Raw genomic sequence first — 21709 nt, forward strand, 5'->3', positions numbered from 1 at the left:
AATAAATAAATAAATAAATAAAATAAAATGAAGGAGGCCTGACTGGTAGGTGGTAAGCTTCCTGTCATTGGAAGTATGTGAGAACAGGTAAAAAAAAAATTAACAGGGACATTTATAAAATTAATGGGTCAGATTTGATCCAAAACTTAAACAGCAGTGACGTACAGGGTTAGGTACATGGACAAAAAGTAGCTGCTGAATGACTAATTAAATGGAAATACTAATTAAAATGTTTACAACAAGTATATTTTAAGCAGTATTGGCACTATAATAGTTGTTCTCAATAGGTGACACAATAACGTAAATGCTAATAATAAAGGTAACAGCTAACATTTATTGAGTTTTTATCACATTCCAGATGCTATGTTAAGTGCTTTATGTGGAATATGCCATTTAATCCTCAGAATAACCAATGAAGTAGACAGCATTTCTTTAATAAAGAAATTTAATGTGCTCAACTTTTTTTCTCCAAAGAAGATATACAGATTGCCAACAAACACATGAAAGAATGCTCAACATCATTAATCATTAGAGAAATGCAAATCAAAACTACAATGAGATATCATCTCACACCAGTCAGAATGGCCATCATCAAAAAATCTAGAAACAATAAATGCTGGAGAGGGTGTGGAGAAAAGGGAACCCTCTTGCACTGTTGGTGGGAATGTACATTGTTACAGCCACTACGGAGAACAGTATGGAAGTTCCTTAAAAAACTAAAACTAGAACTACCATACAACCCAGCAATCCCACTACTGGGCATATACCCTGAGAAAACCATAATTCAAAGAGTCATATACCAAAATGTTCATTGCAGCTCTATTTACAATAGCCAGGACATGGAAGCAGCCTAAGTGTCCATCAACAGATGAATGGATAAAGAAGATGTGGCACATGTATACAATGGAATATTACTCAGCCATAAAAAGAAACGAGGGGCTTCCCTGGTGGCACAGTAGTTGAGGGTCCACCTGCCAATGCGGGGTACGCGGGTTCGTGCCCTGGTCCAGGAGGATCCCATGTGCCGCGGAACGGCTGGGCCCTTGAGCCATGGCCGCTGAGCCTGCGCATCCAGAGCCTGTGCTCCGCAGCGGGAGAGACCACAAGGACGAATTGAGAGAGTGGCATGGACATATATACAGTACCAGATGTAAAATAGTTAGCTAGTGGGAAGCAGCTGCCTAGCACAGGGAGATCAGCTCGGTGCTTTGTGACCACCTAGAGGGGTGGGATAGGGAGGGTGGGAGGGAGGGAGACGCAAGAGGGAAGAGATATGGGGATATGTGTATATGTATAACTGATTCACTTTGTTATACAGCAGAAACTAAAACACCATTGCAAAGCAATTATACTCTAATAAAGATGTTAAAAAAAAGAAGGTATATTTAAATTTCGATAGACTGCCATATTACCCTTAAGGAATGTTGCACATACACACCCACCTTCAGAATGACCACTGATTGCCCACACCATTAGCAACACTAAATTATCAAACTTTAAAAAGTTTTCATCAAAATACTACATGAGTTCATTCTCACTATAAAACAACCACAACAAAGGAGTGGCGAAGGCGGAGCCGTAGAATTGATCATTTCTGGGGGTCACAGTCGTGATGTCTTTCAAGAGGGAAGGGGATGATTGGAGTCAACTCAATGTGCTCAAAAAACGAAGAGTTGGGGATCTGCTGGCCAGTTATATCCCAGAGGATGAGGCGCTGATGCTACGGGATGGACGCTTTGCTTGTGCCATATGTCCCCATCGACCTGTACTGGACACTCTGGCCATGCTGACTGCCCACCGTGCAGGCAAGAAACATCTGTCCAGCTTGCAGCTTTTCTATGGCAAGAAGCAGCCAGGAAAGGGCATGGAGCAGAATCCAAGAGAGCAGAATGAACTGAGGAGGGAAGAGACCAAAGCGGAGGCTCCTCTGTTAATCCAGACTCGACTTATCACCCAGAGTGCTCTGCACAGAGCTCCTCACTATAACAGTTGCTGCCGCCGGAAGTATAGACTTTGATTCTTCTCTACCCAGACCAGAAGCCCTTCATCCCTCTGTCTCTCGTTCCCCTTTGCCACCCCCAGAGGTTGAACCCCAAAGTGGGAAGATCAGTAGAGAACCTGAGCCTGAGGCTGGCTCACAGACCAAGGAGTCAGCAACTGTCTCATCCCCTGCACCTATGAGCCCCACAAGAAGACGGGCCCTGGATCATTACCTCACCCTTCGAAGCTCTGGATGGATCCCAGATGGACGAGGTCGATGGGTAAAAGATGAAAATGTTGAGTTTGACTCTGATGAAGAGGAACCCCCTGATCTCCCCTTGGACTGACACCCTCTTTCCCCATTCAGTTCACAAATAAACTACAGCAGGTGCTGGGAGCCAAAAAAAAACAACCACAACAAAGCAAATGCAGAAGTCCCCACTTGACCACCATCCCCTGATCCCTCTCAGGAAACTGATTTCCACCTTGCTATTGAGGTTCGCAGGCAGTACTTGGAGGCGATGAGGACCCTGAGCCTGTCCCTGAGCAGACAAGCAGCACAGTATGACGTCTATTCCATGGCAGTGGGGACCGTCCTGGTCCTGGAGGTATGGCTGCCTGTGCAGTGTTGCAGCTCAGCTGTTAAACTGAGCAGCTAGCTCAGCCAGGATTTGGTAGTTTAAAAGATGTAGAGTCTTAGTGTTTCTAAGAAAGGGAAAGGGGGATTGGCACCAGGCTCCCCACGTGGTCTCCACTCAGCGGGCCAGGGTAGGAGAAGTGGGATGGCCGCCTCGAGGTAGCCTGCCCAGGGTGGCATGGGCGAGCGGTGGGGCACAGTTTTTCCGTGGCGTTTGGCTAGAGTACATCAGTTGTCTAAAATTTTCTGTCTTTCTAGGTTGGTCCTTTCCTCATCCTTTGTCTAGAGAGAGCAGAATTTGGGGGGGCCCTTATTTGTCTTTGCTGGTTGACATTTCACACATACCTTTTTCCACTACTGTGAATGGGATACTTCTTTTTCCTGTTTCTATTTCTAGTATTGCTAGAATAAAAGAAAGCTATTGGAATATAATAATAGAATGTTAATTGTAAAATCTATGTGGTGGGTATATTGGTGTTCATTGTGAAATTCTTTAAACTTTTCTGTATGTTAAAAAAATTTTATATTAAATGTTGGAAAATTAAAAAAAAGGGAACCACTTTATAATGCTTCGAAACATGGAAAAATGAAACCTATGGGATTCTGTACATTTATCTTACATCCAGCTTGTATTATTAGTTAGGACTCTTGTTTCCAAGTGACAGAAACCCAGCTTGAATAAGCTGAAGAGGAAAATGGAGTTTATTGGTTTATATAACTGGGAAGGACAGGGCAGATCCCAGACACACCTGGATCCAGAGACTCAAGTCTAGCCAGTACCTAGGCACTCATTTCTTCATCTGTCTTCTCAGCCTCTCTCTTCTCTGTATTGCCTCATTCTCTAAGACTCTTCCACATGGTAGAGACACAGCTATCAACTACTCTGGGGTCTACTTATGGTTTAAGATCTGAAGAAAAGAGAAGGCTACTTCTTTACCTCTGATTTGGAATATTCCAAGGAAGGTATTAGATCTCTGGTCTGGGTCATATACCTACCTCTTGGCGCTGCCACAGTGTCCAGCAGGATTTGATATTATGTTTAGTCCATCCTGGGTTAGATGCCCAGCTGTATGTGCAAAGGGGGAATGGGGCAAAGTACTAACATTGCTCATCCCACCAGGACTCTATTGAAAGGACAGTGAAGGAGTAACAGATCTCCAAAGGAAGAGAAGTGCTATTACCAGAAGCAGGGAGGAAGGAATGCTGGGCAAACCAAAACAACAGATGTCCACTACATAGACGCCTCAGTTTTAATAGTTTTAAAATTGCATTTCTTGGATTCCCAATGCCTATAATCATATCATCTGCAAATAATTATACTTTTTTCTCTTTCCCCCTTTTTAGTTTTATACAGCTTATTTTATTTTCTTGGTTTATTACATTTTCAGAACCTTCAAAATGCTGTAGTGGGGCTTCCCTGGTGGCGCAGTGGTTAAGAATCCGCCTGCCAATGCAGGGGACACGGGTGCGAGCCGTGGCCTGGGAAGATCCCACATGCTGCGTAGCAACTAAGCCCCTGCGCCACAACTACTGAGCCTGCGCTCTAGAGCCCGCGAGCCACAACTACTGAGCCCACGTGCCACAACTACTGAAACCCGCGTGCCTAGAGACCGTGCTCCGCAACAAGAGAAGCCATGACAATGAGAAGCCCGTGCACTGCAACGAAGAGTAGACCCCACTCACCGCAACTAGAGAAAGCCCGCGCGCAGCAGTGAAGACCCAACACAGCCAAAAATAAAAACAAAATAAATTAATTAATTAAAAACAAAAACAAAAACAAAAAACGCTGTAGTGGACATCCATGCCTTATTCCTGCAGGGTTGCCACGATAATTACTTCTGGTAGATGAGTGGATGGCCCAGGTCGGGTGAGGGGTAGGTTGTGGGAGGAGGCACTGTAACCTGGTCAGTACAGGCCTTGTCCCTAGTTCCTGAGGACAGCTCTTGGAGTGGCCTAGTGGTGGTTGATGGTCTCTGAGAGTTGTTGCTGGCATTTGCATTAAAGACCTTGCTCTTGGTGCTGAGGGTGGCTCTGTCTCCAGTGAGGAGGGCCTAGTCTCTAAAACCAGAGCTCCCCGATTGTTGGAGGCAGGATCTCTGAGCTGCAATTCAATGTTGGCTCTGCAAGAGCTCAGGGAGGTCAGAGGGCTGTCTCTTGGGACAGTGGGTAGTGGGGAGCAAAGGTTGCTGCCATAGGAGGCCCACTTGAGCAAAGTCTCTGAGCTTGAACCTGACCTCTCAGCCCTGTGCATGGAATTGGGAGAAGCCCCAGATGGCAGAGGCCTTGTCTCTGGGCATTGTACGTAGCATTGGCAGAGACTACTATTTGTCTATATATGGTTCTGCAGGATATGCCCTGCACAAAGGTGTACCACTGAGGGGGGTATGTGTGTTGCGGGTGGGAGAGGATGAAATCTAGCCCATACTCTGCTAGTCCACCAGCCTTGGGCCCTAATGCAGGGATGCCACTGTCAGCAGAGAAAAGCAAGCATTTTTCTAATTGGCCTACCCAAAGGAGTGCCTTTTCCTAATCAACTCACCTAAAGGGGGCACTTTTTGTGTACAATTTTTCTGCTCTGAAGATCATGCCTGCTAGTTGTCACCTTGGCTCTCTCAGAAGCACTGATATGCAGACACTAGATTTCTCAATCCTAATGGACCTTTATTAGCAGTCCTGACTAATCAGAAGCCAGCACTGGAAGATGCCCTTTCCCCTGGCCTCTCAGAGTGAGCTCTGGCCACTCTCCTTGCCTCAGTTAAATTGACATAAGAAAATGACTTTGGTCAGATTAGATCAAGATGGCAGCCTAAGTGCTTGTAACTTTGTCCCCATCCTCCCCTCCCCAAATCTCTTAAAACATCAGAATAGCAAAAGGACCAAGAGTGGTATAATTAAAGGAAAGTGTACCATCAGCAGTTCAGAAATTGTGAAGAATCCGTTGAGGATAGAAATCAGGTATGATCATATTGATAAGAAAGGAGGAGGAGCCCAGTCCAAAACCTGCAATAGAAAATTACTGGATTAAATCCAGAGTAAATAAAATCTCAGAATGAATAAATGCAAAGAGCAGGGGATGCTCTCTGGTGAATTAAAGAATTGTATTCAGAAAAGAAGGATCAGTTGGGCCCCTCTGTGATCAGTCCAACCCCTCCTTCCCCCAACCCATTCCAAGGTTAAAGCCTAAAATTTCACACTAAAGAAAGTGAGCTATTTGCTTCCAAAAGTTTTCTAGTGTGAGTGTAGGATCCTAGAAAAAAACAGAGCAGACCGTGGTGTAATCTGGACTTCCACAAAATATATGGAAAAACAAAAAAAGAGAAGCAACTTTGGACAGGAGAGAAGTACACTAAAGTTCTCCACTGTCAGAGTAAAATTGTTTTGGCAATTTGCGGGGAGTAGGGAGAATGGCCTTTCTGTCTCATTCACAGTTACTTACTTTAAAGGGAAGCCTGACAGGTCAGCACACACACAACCCACTTACACAAAGTCCTTCTGCTCAGGAGACAGGGCAGTCAGACACACATAACTGCAGAGGGAACCCAGGCAAGCTATCTTTGCTAATCAATGTGTCCCTTATTCACTAATATGCGTAGACAACAAAGGATTACCAGAAATAGTTGGAGAAAATCTACAACATAAAAGAGAAGAACCAAGGGTTGCAATTCAACCAACCACAGATCGAAAATATTCTAAAAAGTTCCAAAAAGCAAAAGTGAATTTGCAGAGATGGCAACTATATACATAGCATTTACATTGTATTTACAACTATTTACAAAGCATTGACATGTATTAGGTATTATCAGTAATCTAGAGATGATTTAAAATATATGGGAGTTTTTATAATAACTATAAATGGAGTATAACCTTTAAAAAATGTGAATCACTATATTGTACAACTGTAACTTATATAATATTGTACAACCACCATACTTCAATTTGAGAAAAAGTATACAGGAGTTCATTTATTTTGTTTTGCTTTTTGTTTATTTGTTTTTTATATTCCACATATGATTAAAATCATACAGTATTTGTCTTTCTCGGTCTGACTTATTTCACTTAGCATAATACCCTCAGGGTCCATCCACGTTATTGCAAATGGCAAGATTTCATCTTTTTATGGCTGAATAGTACTCCATTGTAACAAAATAAATGAACATACCAAACCAAACAAAAACAAAGACACAGATACAGAGAATAGAGTAGTGCTTACCAGAGGAACGTGGGGAGGATGAAATGGGTGAAGAGGATCAACTGTAAGGTTGTGGACGGAAACTGAATTTTTGATGGTGAGCACGTTGTAGGGTATACAGAAATATAATGTTACACCCATGAAACTTATATAATATAAATCAATATTACCTCAATAAAAATAAATAAATACGCCTGAAAATAAAAAATATAATAATAAAGTATATGGGAGGATGTACATAGGTTATTTGCAAGTACTACGCCATTTTATATGAGACTTGAGCATCTGAGGATTTTGGCATCCATGGGAGATCCTGGAACCAATCCTCAGTGGAGTCCGAGGGACTACTGTAAATAGAACAATTGTCCCTGAGTGGGGAAAGGGAAGGAGTGAAGTAATACAAGGAACAAAACTCCAATTTTCAGATTCTAATTTTCTGACATATTCAGAACACATTGTAGGCGTATTCAGAACCTTTGTGAATTACTCAGGTAGGTATTACAGCAAAATGAAAGAAACGAATCCAAAAAAGAGGACGATGTGGAATATAAGAAATAGTGGTGGGCTTCCCTGGTGGCACAGTGGTTGAGAGTCCGCCTGCTGATGCAGGGGACACGGGTTCGTGCCCCGGTCCGGGAGGATCCCACGTGCCGCGGAGCGGCTGGGCCCGTGAGCCATGGCTGCTGAGCCTGCGCATCTGGAGCCTGTGCTCCGCAACGGGAGAGGCCACGGCAGTGAGAGGCCCGCGTACGGCAAAAAAAAAAAAAAAGAAATAGTGGTAAGCAAAGAAACAGTAAAACTTTGAGCTGTCCAAATGCTAGCAAAAAACAAACAAAAAACCCCCACTATTTGAATCAGACAAAAATAGAATTCAGAGCCAAAAATATTAAAAGAGACAAAAGGGTATTTAATATTGTTAAAAGGTACACTCCACTAAGAACGTGTGACAATCATGTACGTTTATGCACCTAACAACATGAATTAGTGACAAAGACTGTTAGGATACTAACAGAATACAAATTTACAAATAACCAATCATAGCTGGAGGATCCCCTTTCTTGCTCTCTCTTTCCTCCTTTCCCTCTTCCCTCCTTATTCCTTTACTGCTTTCTCCCCTACTTTCCCCCCAAAATATATATTTAGCACCTAATATGTGCCAGGCATTGTATTAGGTACTGTGGGCATAGTAGCAAGCAAAACAGCCTTGGTGCCTGCCGCATGAAGCTTTCGGTCTAGTCAGGGAGATAGACATTATTCAAATATTCATTCAAATACATGTAAAATTACAACCGTGATGAGTGCTCTGTAGAAGAGGTACACAGAGGTGTGAGAGGTCAGGGAAGGTTCCCTGAGCAAGTGAAACCTCCCCAGGGGTTTGAAGTTAACTGAGTGAAGAGGGAGAAAAAGTATTTCAACCAGAGGGAAAAGTCTGTGCAAAGGCCCTGTGGCAGGAGGAAGCCCAGTGCATATAAGGGACAAAAGAGCTGGTTCGGCTGTAGACAATCAGCAAGTGGGGAATTTTATAAGATGAGACTAAAGGAGTAAATATTCAGGGTCTCAGAGGCTATGTTAATTGTGTCCTTATTCTAAGCACAATAAGAATCATTGAAAAGATTAAAAGTGAAAAAGACAATTCTGACTGTAAAAGGTATTGACTGGATAAAAGTCAAAGCAGGGAGCTCAATTACAAGGCTCTAACTGGGAATTCTCTGGCAGTCCAGTGGTTAGAACTCTGGGCTCTCAATGCCAAGGGCCGGGGTTCAATCCCTCGTCGGGGAAATAAGATCCCACAAGCCACATGGCATGGCAAGAAGGCTCTAACTATATGCCGGAAGATATCTTAGAGGTGGTGCAAGTGGTCAACATTGAGAGAGAAGAAGAGAGTTTTAAGAGATTTAACAGGCAAAATTGATAGGGCTTCAGAGTGGGTTGCACATGAAGATGAGAGAGAGGACATAGCAAAGATGACTCCTGGTTTCTGGCTTTGCAAAAGGCAAGTGATGGACGATGGTGCCATTCTTGGAGATAGGGAACACTGCAAGAAGACCAGGTTATTGGTTTTGGTTTATAGGGGGAGGTGGAAGAAAAGACTTTGGTTTTGAATACGTTGAATTGCAGGTGTTTTGAGACATGTAAGAGGAGATGTGTAGTGGGCGTAAAAATCTTTGGAGTTCAGAGAAAAACTGGGGACATCAGTTTGTGAGATATATGAACAGAGGGTAATTGAAGCCCCAGATATGGATGTGATTACTTAAAGAGAGATTGTAAAGTGAGAAGAGGGGCTGTAACTGAGTTAAATGTTAAGATTCAGTGGTTGAGTAAAGGAGGGTAAGGAGGTAGAGGAGCGTAGAGAGGTATGAGGAAAGCCAGGAGAGTGATGTGTCAGGTAAACCAAGGGAAAAGAGTATTTCAAAAAGAGGCAATGGTTCCCTGAAAGAAGAGCTACTGACAGGTCAAATAAATGAGGATGAAAACATGTCTATTACATTTAGCAACACGAAGGTCATTTTTGACCGTTCTAATTATTCTTTTTTTTTAAATTAATTATTTTTGGCTGCATTGGGTCTTCGGGCTTCCTCTAGTTGCGTCGAGCGGGGGCTACTCTTCGTTGCGGTGCGCGGGCTTCTTGTGGTGGCTCCTCTTGTTGAGGAGCACAGGCTCTAGGCGTGTGGGCTTCAGTAGTTGTGGCACGTGGGCTCGCGGGCTCTAGAGTGCAGGTTCAGTAGTTTTGGCACACGGGCTTAGTTGCTCTGCGGCATGTGGGATCTTCCTGGACCAGGGCTCGAACCCACGTCCCCTGCATTGGTAGGCAGATTCTTAACCACTGCGCCACCAGGGAAGTCCCTGTTCTAGTTATTCTTTTCTAGTTATTCTTAACACACAATCCAAAATTTAGTGGCTTAAAACAAAAATGTAATAATAATTATTATTATATCTCATGACTATTTGGGTCAAGAATTTAGACAAGGCACATCAAGCTCATTTTGGCTTCATGATGTCTGGGGCCTCAGCTGGGATGACTTGAATGGCTGAGAACTAGAATATTTGGGGGCGGGCTGGACATCTTTTTCTCCAGACAGCCTCTCTGCATGGCTAGCTTGGGTCTTCTCACAGAAGGACAGACTCAGGGTAGGCAGACACATTACATGGTGCTTCAAGGGCCCAGGAGTAAGTGTTCCAAGAGGCCTAGGTGGAAGCTGCAAGGCTTCTTATGTCCTAGCCTTATACATTGCAGAATATCACTTCTGCTGCATTCTTTTGGTTAAGGAAGTCACTAAGACAAGCCCAGATTCAAGGAGAGAAGAATTAGACTCCAGAGAGAGGTGCTGAAGAATCAAGAGAGAAACGGGATAATTGATAAGGCAAGGTTTCTGAGAAAATGGAAAAGAATGGAATTCCAAGGGCAGGTGGAGAAATGGGTCTCAGAAGGAGGGGTAGTTCTTCTATTGTTAGAAGAATGAGAAAAGTTAAATGGAACGGGATGAAGGTAGACAGTTGTAAGTTGTATGTTTGGTACCAGGCAGATGAAGGCAATCCCATCTTCCTTTCCATTTTATGTATTAAAGTAGGATGTGATGGTTAGGGGAGGGGTGGCAAAAATTTGAGAAAAGTGGAGAAGGTTTGAAATAGTTCAGAATAACTTAATAAGAGATAAGATTGGGGTTGCTGGCCAGACTTTCAGGCATATTTGAAGTAAAATATTTCTCTAAGAAATCATCAGATCATGTGAATAAGTGAGGATATACAGAAGTTCATAACACTACTCAACAAGGTTGAATATATATATATATACATATATATATAATATATATGAGATTACCCTGTCCAAACATAGAATGTGTTTTCTTTGCAAATACCCATAGAACATTTTCCAAAATAACTCATTTATTAGTCTGCAAAAATGCAGAAATAATAGGAATAACAGTCTCTGATCACAGTGCAATAACATTACAAATTAGCAACAGAAAGAGCCCCCCAAATCAACACACTTAGAATTTTTTTCTGGTTAAAGTCCCTTAGATAACAGCTTTCTTGAGATAGAATTTATATGCCATAAAATTCACCCCTTTAAAGCACACAATTCAATGATTTTAGTATATTCACAGAGTTGTGCAACCATTGCCACATTCTAATTTTAGAACATTGTCATCACCCCATAAAGAAATCCTGTCCCTTTCCTCAGCTGCCACTTAGGTGGCTAAGGCCGCGTTGGGGTGAGGCCCTCACATCATCGGGCGACTAGAACCACGCCGGGCAGCCCCTGCCTAGCACTCACCCACACCATGGCCTCCATCTTAGAACTTGCCTGCATCTACTCCGTCCTCATCCTGCACGACGATGAGGTGATGGGTCACGGAGGATAAAATCAATGCCCTCATTAAAGCAGCTGGTGTAAATGTTGAACCTTTCTGGCCAGGCTTGTTTGCAAAGGCTTTGGCCAGTGTCAACATTGGGAGCCTCATCTGCAATGTGGGGGCTGGTGGACCTGCCCCAGCAGCTGGTGGACCTGCACCAGCAGGAAGTCCTGCCCCTTCCACCACTGCTGCCCCAGCTGAGGAAAGTAGAAGCAAAGAAAGAAGAATGTGAAGAGTCTGATGATGACATGGGCTTTGGTCTTTTTGACTAAACCTCTTTAGTATCATGTTCAATAAAGAGCAGAGCTCTTTGCTGAGAAAAAAAAAAAAAAAAAGAAATCCTGTGTTCATTAGCTGACACATCCTATTCCCACCTTTCCCCATACCCTGGCAACCACTAATCTACTTTCTGTCTCTATGTATTTGCCTATTCTTGACGTTTCATATAAATGGAACTATACAATATGTGGTCTTTTGTGATTGGCTTCTTTTACTTAGCCTAATATTCTCAAGGCTCATCCATGTAGTAGCATGCATCAGAACTTCATTCCTTTTTACGGCTGAATCATATTCCATTGTATGGGTGAGCCATATTTGTTTATTTCACCAGTTGAAGGATATTTGTGTTGTTTCTGCTTTTTAGCTATTATGAATAATGCTGCTATGAACATTCATGTACAAGTTTTTGTGTGGGCATATGTTTTCATTTCTTGGGTAGATACCTAGGAGTGGAATTGCTGGACCATTTGGTAACTCCATATTTAACATTATATGGAACTGTCAAACTGTTTTCCAAAGAGGTTGTATTGTTTTATCTTCCCACAGCAATGTGTGAGGGTTCCAGTGTCTCCACATCCTTGCCAACACACGATATTATTTGTCTTTTTAATTATAGCCATCCTGATGGGGTATTTTTAAAACATTTAACAAACTCTTTTAGGATAGTTTTACATTTACCGAAAATATATAAGAATATTACAGAGAGCTCCTATATACCCTGTACCCAGTTTTTCCTATTGTTAGTATTACTATGGTACATTTATCACAACTAATGAACCAATATCGATACACTATTAATAACTAATGTCCATATTTTCTTCGGATTTCCTTAGTTTTTACCTAAATGCCCCTTTTTTCTCCTCCAGGATCCCATCCAGGACACCACATCATCTTTAGTCATATCTCTTTAGGCTCCTCTTGGCTGTGACCATTTCTTAGACCTTCCTTGTTTTTGACTACCTTGACAGTTCTAAGGAGTCCGGTCAGATATTTTGTAGAATATCCTCCAATTTGAGTTTGTCTGATGCATTTTCCATAGTTATACATCATACCAAGGGTACATGCTATCAACATGATTTATCATTGATGAGGTGAACCTTGATTGCCTGGCTGAGGCAGTGTTTGGCTTGTTTCTCTACTGCAACACTACTCTCTTTCTCTCTTTCCAAACTCCACTGATTTTAAGGAAGTCATTATGCATATCCTACACTTAAAGAGTGGGCAGTTTTGCTCCACTGGCTTCAGAGAGTATCTACATAAATTATTTGGAATTCTTCTGTACAAGAGATTTGTGTACTCTCCTTTAATTTATTTATTCAATCATTTATTAATATCAGGATGGATTTGTTGATATTTATTTTATACTTTGAATTATAATCCAATGATAATTTTGTTGCTCAAATTGTTTCAAATTTGGCCATTGGAAGCTCTTTCAGTTGGCTCCTATATCCCTTTGACATACCTCTATAATTGCAGGGTTTTTTTATTTTTATGTTTGTTCAGTTTTTTATAATTTAAAAAAATTTTATGGTGCTCCCGACTCATATTTTCCATGCCCCAGTCCTAGAGTCAGCCATTTCTCCATGGAGCCCTGATTCCTTCTATTGGAGAATGGAGGAAAATTTGGTGCTATCTACTAAATTAAATATCCACTTAACCCTCAACTCTGCAATTCTGTTAGGTATGTAGCTTAAAGAAATAATGGCATTTGTTTTGAAAGAGGTATGTGCAAGCAATTTTTTGTGTGTAAGCATTTAAAATGCAGTATTATATGTATTGATAATTCACTTAAATATTTATTGCATGCTTATTATGAGTTCAGCCTATTCTAGGCCTTGCGGATATAGCAGGGAGTCAGACAAAGTCCCTACCTTCTTCTTTTATTTTATGTTTTTTAAATAAAATTATTTATTTATTATTTATTTTTGGCTGTGTTGGGTCTTCATTGCTGCACGTGGGCTTTCTCTAGGTGTGGCGAGTGGGGGCTACTCTTTGTTGTGGTGTGTGAGCTTCTCATTGCGGTGGCTTCTCTTGTTGCGGAGCACAGGCTCTAGGCACACGGGCTTCAGTACTTGTGGCTCGCAGGCTCTAGAGCACAGGCTCAGTAGTTATGGCGCACAGGCTTAATTGCTCCGTGGCATGTGGGATCTTCCCAGACCAGGGCTCGAACCTGTGTCCCCTGCATTGGCAGGTAGATTCTTAACCACTGCGCCACCAGGGAAGTCCCAAAGTCCCTACCTTCTTTTTTTAAAAATTTATTTTATTTTAATTTATTTTATTTTTGGCTGCATTGGGTCTTTGTTGCCATGCGTGGGCTTTTCTCTAGTTGCGGCTACTGGGAGCTACTCTTCATTGTGGTGCGCAGGCTTCTCATTGTGGTGGCTTCTCATGTTGTGGAGCGCGGGCTCTAGGCGTGCAGGCTTCAGTAGTTGTGGCACGTGGGCTCCAGTAGTTGTGGCATGCAGGCTCAATAGTTGTGGCTCATGGGCTCTAGAGCGCAGGCTCAGTAGTTGTGTCCCACAGGCTTAGTTGCTCTGTGGCATGTGGGATCTTCCCCGACCAGGGATCGAACCCGTGTGCCCTGCATTGGCAGGCGAATTCTTAGCCACTGTGCCACCAGGGAAGCCCCTACCTTCTTGAAGCTTAACTGTCTACTGGGGGAAACAGACAATCAACAACAAAAAAATAAATAATTTTAACGTCAGGCAGTCCTGTCACTCAGGGTACTGGCAGAAAAGAGAGGTGCATTCAAACAGAAGGATTGATAAGCATTTAATGAAGGAGTATTTACAAAGTTGTAAACAATGTTAAGTGAAAGGACAAGAAATGATTCAGCAGCCACAGGTAGGAGTGGCATGAGAATACATTACCATAGCTTGGCCCTGAGTCAACCTGGAGAGAAGTATGGCAATAGGAGAGAGTCACAGGACAGGAGTGTGACAGCTGCTGGAAAATCACAGCAGGGAAGGAGCTGGGGAATAAATGCTACAACTCCAGTCTCTCCCACCCTCCTGTCTCTTGAGGGTATCTCTCACAGGCAAAACCAAAGGGGAAACCAGAAGGCAAGGAAGCCTATTATTGCAGATCATAAAGATCTGCTGCAGGGCACAGAGCAGGGTGGAAAGGGGGAGAGTGGATCCGGAGAGGCAAAGTGAGAATATTCAGCGCAGTAGTGATAAGTGCTATGGGGAAAAGTAAAGAAGAGTAAAAGAGAGAGTGTAAAATGGGGCACTATTTTAGATAGTGTTAGGATGAGGTGGCATTTGAATAATGGCATGAGTGAAGTGAAGGAGGAAGTCATGTGGATATCTAAGAGAAGCACATTCTAGGCAGAGGGCAAAAGTGCCAAGGCCTTGAAGTGTTATTCATACAATGAAATATTATACAACAATCAAGATGAATGAACCACAGCAACATGCAAATATACACGGGTGAATCTTAGAAAAGTGAATATGGAGGGGGAAAAATTAGGTTCCCAAAGAGTACATACAGCATACAGCTGTATAAAGTTAAAATACATTATAATAAAAATTATACTTTTAAGAAAGATATATATATATATATCCATACATGTATGTAGGCACACATATCTATATATGTATGTGTATATATGTATATATATATGTGTGTGTGCATATATATGTATGACATAAAATTGTATTAAATGGAGCACCACAAAATGATGAACACAGGATTCAGGATAATGATTCTTTGCCAGGGGGTGGGGGGAGGCAGAGGAATGAGATTAGGGCCATATGGTTAGATTTAGTTATTAGGTTCATGGATACTTATTACATTATTTTAAAAACGAACTAAAAATGAACTAGTATCAATAAAGAGAATGTGCCATGAATCAAAGATTATGATTAATTTAATTCTATTCTTCCCAGAACCAATGAAAAAAAATAAGACTCTGAGAAGCAAGAGACCATGCTTGGCATGCTTGTGGAATAGCAGGAAAGCCAATGTGGCTGGAGCAGAGAAAGGGAGAGTAGTAGTAGATGAGGTGGAGGGGTGGATGGGGGCCAGATTGTGTAGAGCCTTCAGAGCAGGATGAGGACCTTGAATCATATTATAACTGAGATGGGAAGCCACTGGGGGTTTTGCGCAAGGGAGTTACATGATCTGACTTAAGTTTTAAAAGGTTCATCCTACCTGCTGTGTAAAAAATAGACTGTAAGGCAGCAGGCGTAAGAGTGAAAGCAAGAAGCAAAATAAGTAAGAGACGAGTTTGGTAGTCAAGGTGACAGTTGATAGTGAATTTGACTAGAGTCATAGTGTTGGAGGTATGTGAGAAGCTATCAGATTTTGGATATATTTTGAAAGTAAAGGTAATAGTATTTGATGATGGACTAAATGAAGGATGTAAGAGAAAGAGAGGGCTTCAGCGATTTTTGATCCAAGAAAATAGGTGGATGGGACTCCCATTTATTGAGATGAAGAAGATTGCATGTTGGGGAAGGGGCTGAAATCAAGGATTCTCTTTTGGACATGTTTCATTTGCAGTGTCTATTATTCAAGTGGAGATGTCAACTTTGGATAGTTTGAAGTGTAGAGGAGATATCCAGGCTGGAGATTTCAAATTGGAAGTCCATGGTATATAGATGGTATGGAAAGCTATGAAACTGGCTAAGGAGAATCAGGAGAGGGTGGTGTTAAGGAAGTCAAGGTACCAAAGTGTTTCAACTAAGCCTATGCACCACAACTACTGAGCCCATGTGCCACAACTAGAAGCCACCGCAGTGAGAAGCCCGCACACCGTGCAGCAACAAAGACCCAATGCAACCAAAAATAAATAATAAATAAATAATTTCAATTTCAACCAAATACTACTGAGAGTTTGAGTAAAATGAGAACTGAGTATGATTTTTGGTTTTGAAAAGGCGGAGGTCATTATTAACCGAACTGAGTAAAGGGAAGAGGTGGGGTGGTAGATGGCATTTTAAAATATTTATTTATTTATTTTGGCTGTGCCGGGACTTAGTTGTGGCACGCTGGCTTTTCGTTGCGGCATGCGGGATCTTTACATGCGTGCGGGGATCTAGTTCCCAGACCAGGGATCAAACCCGGGCCCCCTGCATTGGGAGCGTGGAGTCTTACCCACTGGACCACCAGGGAAGTCCCTAGATGGCATTTTTAAAAGGAGAGACTATGGCAATACCTTATTGAGAAGGTAACAGGAACCTAGACAATTAAAGACCTTGTAAGCTATTGTACAGATATCGGTTTTACTCTAGTTGAGGTGGAGAGCTGTTGGAGAGGTTTGAGCAGAGAAAAGACTTTACTTTGAATTTCACTTTTAATAGGAAAATCTGGTTTGTGTTGAAAATAGATTGTGGTGCGAGGCAGAGGTAAAAGACCAGTTTGGGGGCTGTTGAAACAATCCAGGCAGTAGATAATGATGGCTTGAACCAGGATGGTAGCTGTGAAGGTCATGAGAAGTGGTTGAATTTTTGATATATTTTGAAGAATCAATAGGACTTACCAGTGAGCTGGGGGTGGAGAGTGACAGGAAGAGAGGAGTGAAGGAAATTCCTGAGATTTCAGGTCTGAGCACATGAAAGGATGGAGTTGTTAATAACTGACAACTGTGGGTAAAATAGGTTTGGGGACAGATGAGTGTATGAGGGGACAGAATGGAGAGAGTCTAGAAGTACAGTTTTAGACATGTGTTTGAGATGCTGGTAGAAGTGGGTAGATGGGGTGGTGGGAGTCTGTGAAAGGCGTTGGGGGTTGAAGGAGAGAAATAGTCATCTAGGGGAGACTGAATGGCTTATGCTGAGCTGTCCAATACTTAGCCACTAGCCACATGTGACTACTGAGTACTTGAAATGTGGTTAATATGGCTAAGGAACTGGTTTTTCAAAGTCTATCTAATTTAATTATTTAAATGTAAACATAAGTAGCCATGTGTGCTAATGGCTACCGTTCTGGTGAGCACAGATTATAGAATATTTCCATCATTGCAGAGAGTTCTATTGGACAGCACTAGTCTAAGAATATATATTATAATTGCCAGGCAGCATTAAGGGCCCACTTGAGATTAGTGATCATGAATTTAAAATGAATCTGGTTAGCATGGCTGTGTGTGTGTGTGTGTGTGTGTGTGTGTGTGTTTTGTTTTTTTGTTTTTTTAAAATTTATTTATTTTTGGTTGCATTGGGTCTTTGTTGCTGCACGGTGTGCGGGCTTCTCACTGCGGTGGCTTCTAGTTGTGGCACATGGGCTCAGTAGTTGTGGTGCATAGGCTTAGTTGCTCCGGGGCATGTGGGATCTTCCTGGACCAGGTCTTGAACCCGTGTCCCATGCATTGGCAGGTGGATTCTTAACCACTGCGCCACCAGGGAAGCCCTGTGTGTGTTTTTAAAAAAAAATTTTAATTGAAGTACAGTTGATTTAGAATGTTGTGTTAGTTTCTGGTGTATAGCAAAGTGACTTTATATATATATTCCAGATTCTGGTACTTCATAGCTTGGTAATCTTGGGCAAGCTACTTTACCTCTTTTTTCCTGTTTTCTCATCTATAAAATGGCAATAATAATAGTATCTATTTCATAAAGTCACTCTGAGAATTAAATAAGCTAATACATGAAAGCACTCACAACAGCGCCCGACATAGCATAAGTAGTCAGTAGATGCTAGCTATGATTATGGTCATTACACTTCCATGTTGCTTGAATGTTACACGATGTGGGTGTATTCACGTATTTCCACTGAAAGAGCTGAGAGGAAGGAGCCAGTAGAGAGGGAGAGGTTGAAGGTATAGGACAGAGGTAATGACAGCTTGAGTAAGGTTACTGAGGACCTGTACATGAAAGGGATCTGGAAGACAGATGGAGGAATTAGACCTAGCTTGGAAGAGGGCTCTCTCTCATTTTAACAGTGGAAGGATGGCTCTGAATATATTCCTAGTTTGGTAGTAGTAGGTAGTAGGAAGTTGGTTTCCCATATGGAGACGTCTATCTTATCTTTAAGAGGTGAGTTATTTGGTAGATTGAAGGGGTTGTTGAGGTGTTGGAGCTTTGAGGAAAATGGGCAAGCTTTGAAAGAATCACTGGGGAGAATGAGAGAGTGACCTGAAAACATGAAAGGATTTCCCCAGGAATATTGAAGGTCCACTGAACTCGTACCACCCTACGAATTCAGGGTGGTACCTGTTTATTTAACTGTGATTTTTCTCTTGCAGTGTTTAACGACTCTAGGGTGGAGAGGAAAGGCTGTGAACCAGGATCTTCAATGAATGAATAGAGGACAGCAAAGAGGAAGTCGAGGTGTAACCAGATAGTATGAAACTTGGAGGAAGAAGAATCAGGGTTTTTTTTTTTTTTTTTACCTGAGGGTGAAGGAGGAATTGTCTAGAAGTTGTAGTGTGGCTGGAAGAGGGCATCACATCACCTCCTAACTCCCTAGTACATGCAGGTCTTGGTGTAAATCACTTTCACTTGAAAGGGCTGTAAGGAAAGCTCCAAGCCAGGAATATCAGTGGACATTCAGGGATAAGTTGGAGGATGGGTAGGAGAGTTTGTTAATCATGGAATTGTGTTCCAGGGAGGCGTAGCAGAAGCACCTGGAAATTAAGGTAGAAATGAGAGGTCAGGTGGCAGGAGAAGAAGCACAGAGGAATATGGGAATGAGGTTAGAAGAGAGGAATAACAATGACAACAATAGTAATTTAATAATAACAATACTAATAATTTAACAATGCTTTGCCTGTATTCTCTCATTTAATCCTCATAACAACCTCATAAAGTAGAGCCTTTATTTTGCAGATGAGAAGACAGGCACACGAGTTTAAGTGACTTGCCCAAGGTCACATAATAATAGATTGAACTGGGTGCTTACATATTGGGCGATGACAAAAGAAAATAGGGATGTGAGTGAGGCACAGTGAGCTCGGCTTATCATAAATTTGTCAAGATGGTTACTTCTGACAGTCCTTTGATAAATAGGGGTCTCTCGGCTTTCTCCACATTTAGCTGTATTTGGGACTAGGGGTGGATGATGCTGTTTGGTTGGTGTTCCTTATATTGCTCTGTATGGAAGGATCCAGGCCGTGGCCAATGCATTTTCTCACCTGTGCTCTGCACAGTGATTGGTGGTGGGGGTAGTGGTGTGATTCTTAGGTAAGTCTTGACCTTGTGGGGGATACAAAGTCAGGCTGCAGGTGGCTCTGAAGTATAAGGCTGCGGGGCAGTTTGTGGGAAAAGTGACCTTAATGGAAGACTTCACAGGCTGTAGATTCTGAGAGATGAGAGACCCAGTAGGGGTCTGGCAGTGACCCAATTCTTTCTTGCAGTGAAAGCACCTCCTCTAGTGTTCAAAGCTATGGTCCACCTCCTAAAGAAACCATTTTTTACTGGACACTCTGAAGGGTTTTGGTGCCATGCTTATTGCTCAAGGAAGCTTATGAAGAAGAAAAGGAGGCCTTACTGTAAACTTCCTTGGGCAGCATTTTAGAGTCTTATGTCAAGATGATCCTATAAAATTGTTTCAAAATTCTAAGACAGCAAATATAATCATTAAACGTTTAATGCTTATTATAGCTAGGTTACTTATTTTAGTAAACTGTATGCTAGACTTGGGTTTTCTGTGTCCTGTGCTGCATGTACATTGATGTCCCTTGTAAAATAAATTGCACAGAACATCTATGCATGAATTCTAGTATAGACAGCATATATGTCTAAAACATAAAGGTCCTTTATAACTATTGCATGAATAAATGAAGTTCATTATTTCAATTTTGGAAGAGGTTTATTTTGAGGTATTTCTTCTTTTATGACATTGTTTGTTGTAGCAGTGATTTATTTGAAGATGAGGTCTGTCAGGAGTTAACCCCCAATTATAACCTTGGAAAAATGATCCTGTTTACAACACAAAACCAGCAACACATTACAGTGAAAAGTGGGCCCTGCTTATGTATCTGTGTAGATGGGTTATGAATAAAGGTATTCATGTACACATACGGAACTAAATATCTCCCTCGTTAATACTAATGACCTAACTTGGCATTTGTCATAATTCAGATTAAGTTTCTGTGATTATCAGAGTGTATGAAAGTGGATTAAAATATGTATGCACATGTAGCTATATATCTATTCCATGCATGTGGGATTTGTCATAATTTAGAGTATGTATAAATTTTATTTTTATTTTTTAAAACCTTATTATTATTATTTTTGGCCACCCCACGCGGCATGCAGGATCTTAGTTCCCCCACCGGGGATCGAGCTGGCACCCCCTGCAGTGGAAGCGTGGAGTCTTAACCACTGGACCAACAGGGAAGTCCTTATGTATAATTTTTATAGAATTAAAAGTTAGCTATTATTTCTAGCACTGCAAATACTCAGCATAATACTTTTTAATAAGTCTAAAATTAGTAGGTTCAAGAAATTAGGAAGGGGGTTCCCTGGTGGTGCAGTGGTTGAGAATCCGCCTGACGATGCAGGGGACACGGGTTCGTGCCCTGGTCCGGGAAGATCCCACATGCCGCGGAGCAGCTGGGCCCGTGAGCCATGGCCGCTGAGCCTGTGCGTTCGGAGCCTGTGCTCCGCAATGGGAGAGGCCACAACAGTGAGAGGCCCGCGTACCACAAAAAAAAAAAAAAAGAAAGAAATTAGGAAGTCCATCTAGGTATTATTAATTTTGGAGTTCATCAAGTTAAATTTTATTTGCTAGTGGAATACATTGTTATTACTAAGGTGTTATGTTTAGATTGAATACAAAATATTTATTTTCTCCTACCTCCAACTGCTTAATTATAACTGTTTATAGTTGTTATAATATATTTACTGTTACATGGCAGGCTTCCAGGGCGATGTGAGTTGCCAGTAGAGGAAAGTTCTCCTGTTTTGTAAGAAGCCTAACAGTATAGCACTAACCACAGCTTGGGGTCTGGGCTTCAGTTTTGTATGTTCATAAACAATATTTAAATGTCACAGAGCTGACTGATACTGGGAATGCGGATTCACTCTAAGGACGTTCTCAAGAAATTGATGTATAAACCAGAATGCCAATTTATTAATTTACAAAGACAGTTGTTCACGCGGATATGATTTGAAAATAGCAAGTTGTTTCCGGGCAGATCTTCATGGGAAGCTAAATTATAATCAGAAGATTGTTGCTACCATAGAATCAAGGCAAGTTGAGTTAGCAGTACAATTCAAACACATAATACCATTTGCTGTCATTGCCAAGGCCCATCTCCCCAGTATACAGTATTTGCTCCCTGGAGAGACTGGTGTATTTGTTTTACAGATCAGTGCACACCCA

At 41.9% G+C, this 21709-nt stretch overlaps 1 protein-coding gene, 1 long non-coding RNA gene and 1 pseudogene across 2 annotated transcripts in view; all 3 read left to right on the forward strand.

Moving 5' to 3' along the window:
• LOC114484683 (uncharacterized) overlaps positions 1 to 4343 on the forward strand; it is a 15752-nt gene extending 11409 nt beyond the window's left edge. The window contains exon 3 of the long non-coding RNA XR_003677857.2: positions 4006 to 4343. This is a non-coding gene — a long non-coding RNA (uncharacterized lncRNA). The remainder of the gene's footprint in view (positions 1 to 4005) is intronic.
• Positions 1562 to 2396, forward strand: LOC112066128 (sodium channel modifier 1-like). Its single transcript, XM_055081804.1, is given in 2 exon segments — positions 1562 to 2008; positions 2010 to 2396. Coding segments are annotated over 2 exon segments (714 nt in total). The 5' UTR covers positions 1562 to 1612; the 3' UTR covers positions 2328 to 2396.
• Positions 4344 to 11062: 6719 nt separating the features above from the next.
• LOC102975022 (60S acidic ribosomal protein P1-like) lies at positions 11063 to 11433 on the forward strand (annotated as a pseudogene).
• Positions 11434 to 21709: the final 10276 nt, after the last annotated feature.

Source organism: Physeter macrocephalus, chromosome 21 (genome assembly GCF_002837175.3).
Source record: "Physeter macrocephalus isolate SW-GA chromosome 21, ASM283717v5, whole genome shotgun sequence".
NCBI classification, from domain to species: Eukaryota; Metazoa; Chordata; class Mammalia; order Artiodactyla; family Physeteridae; genus Physeter; species Physeter macrocephalus.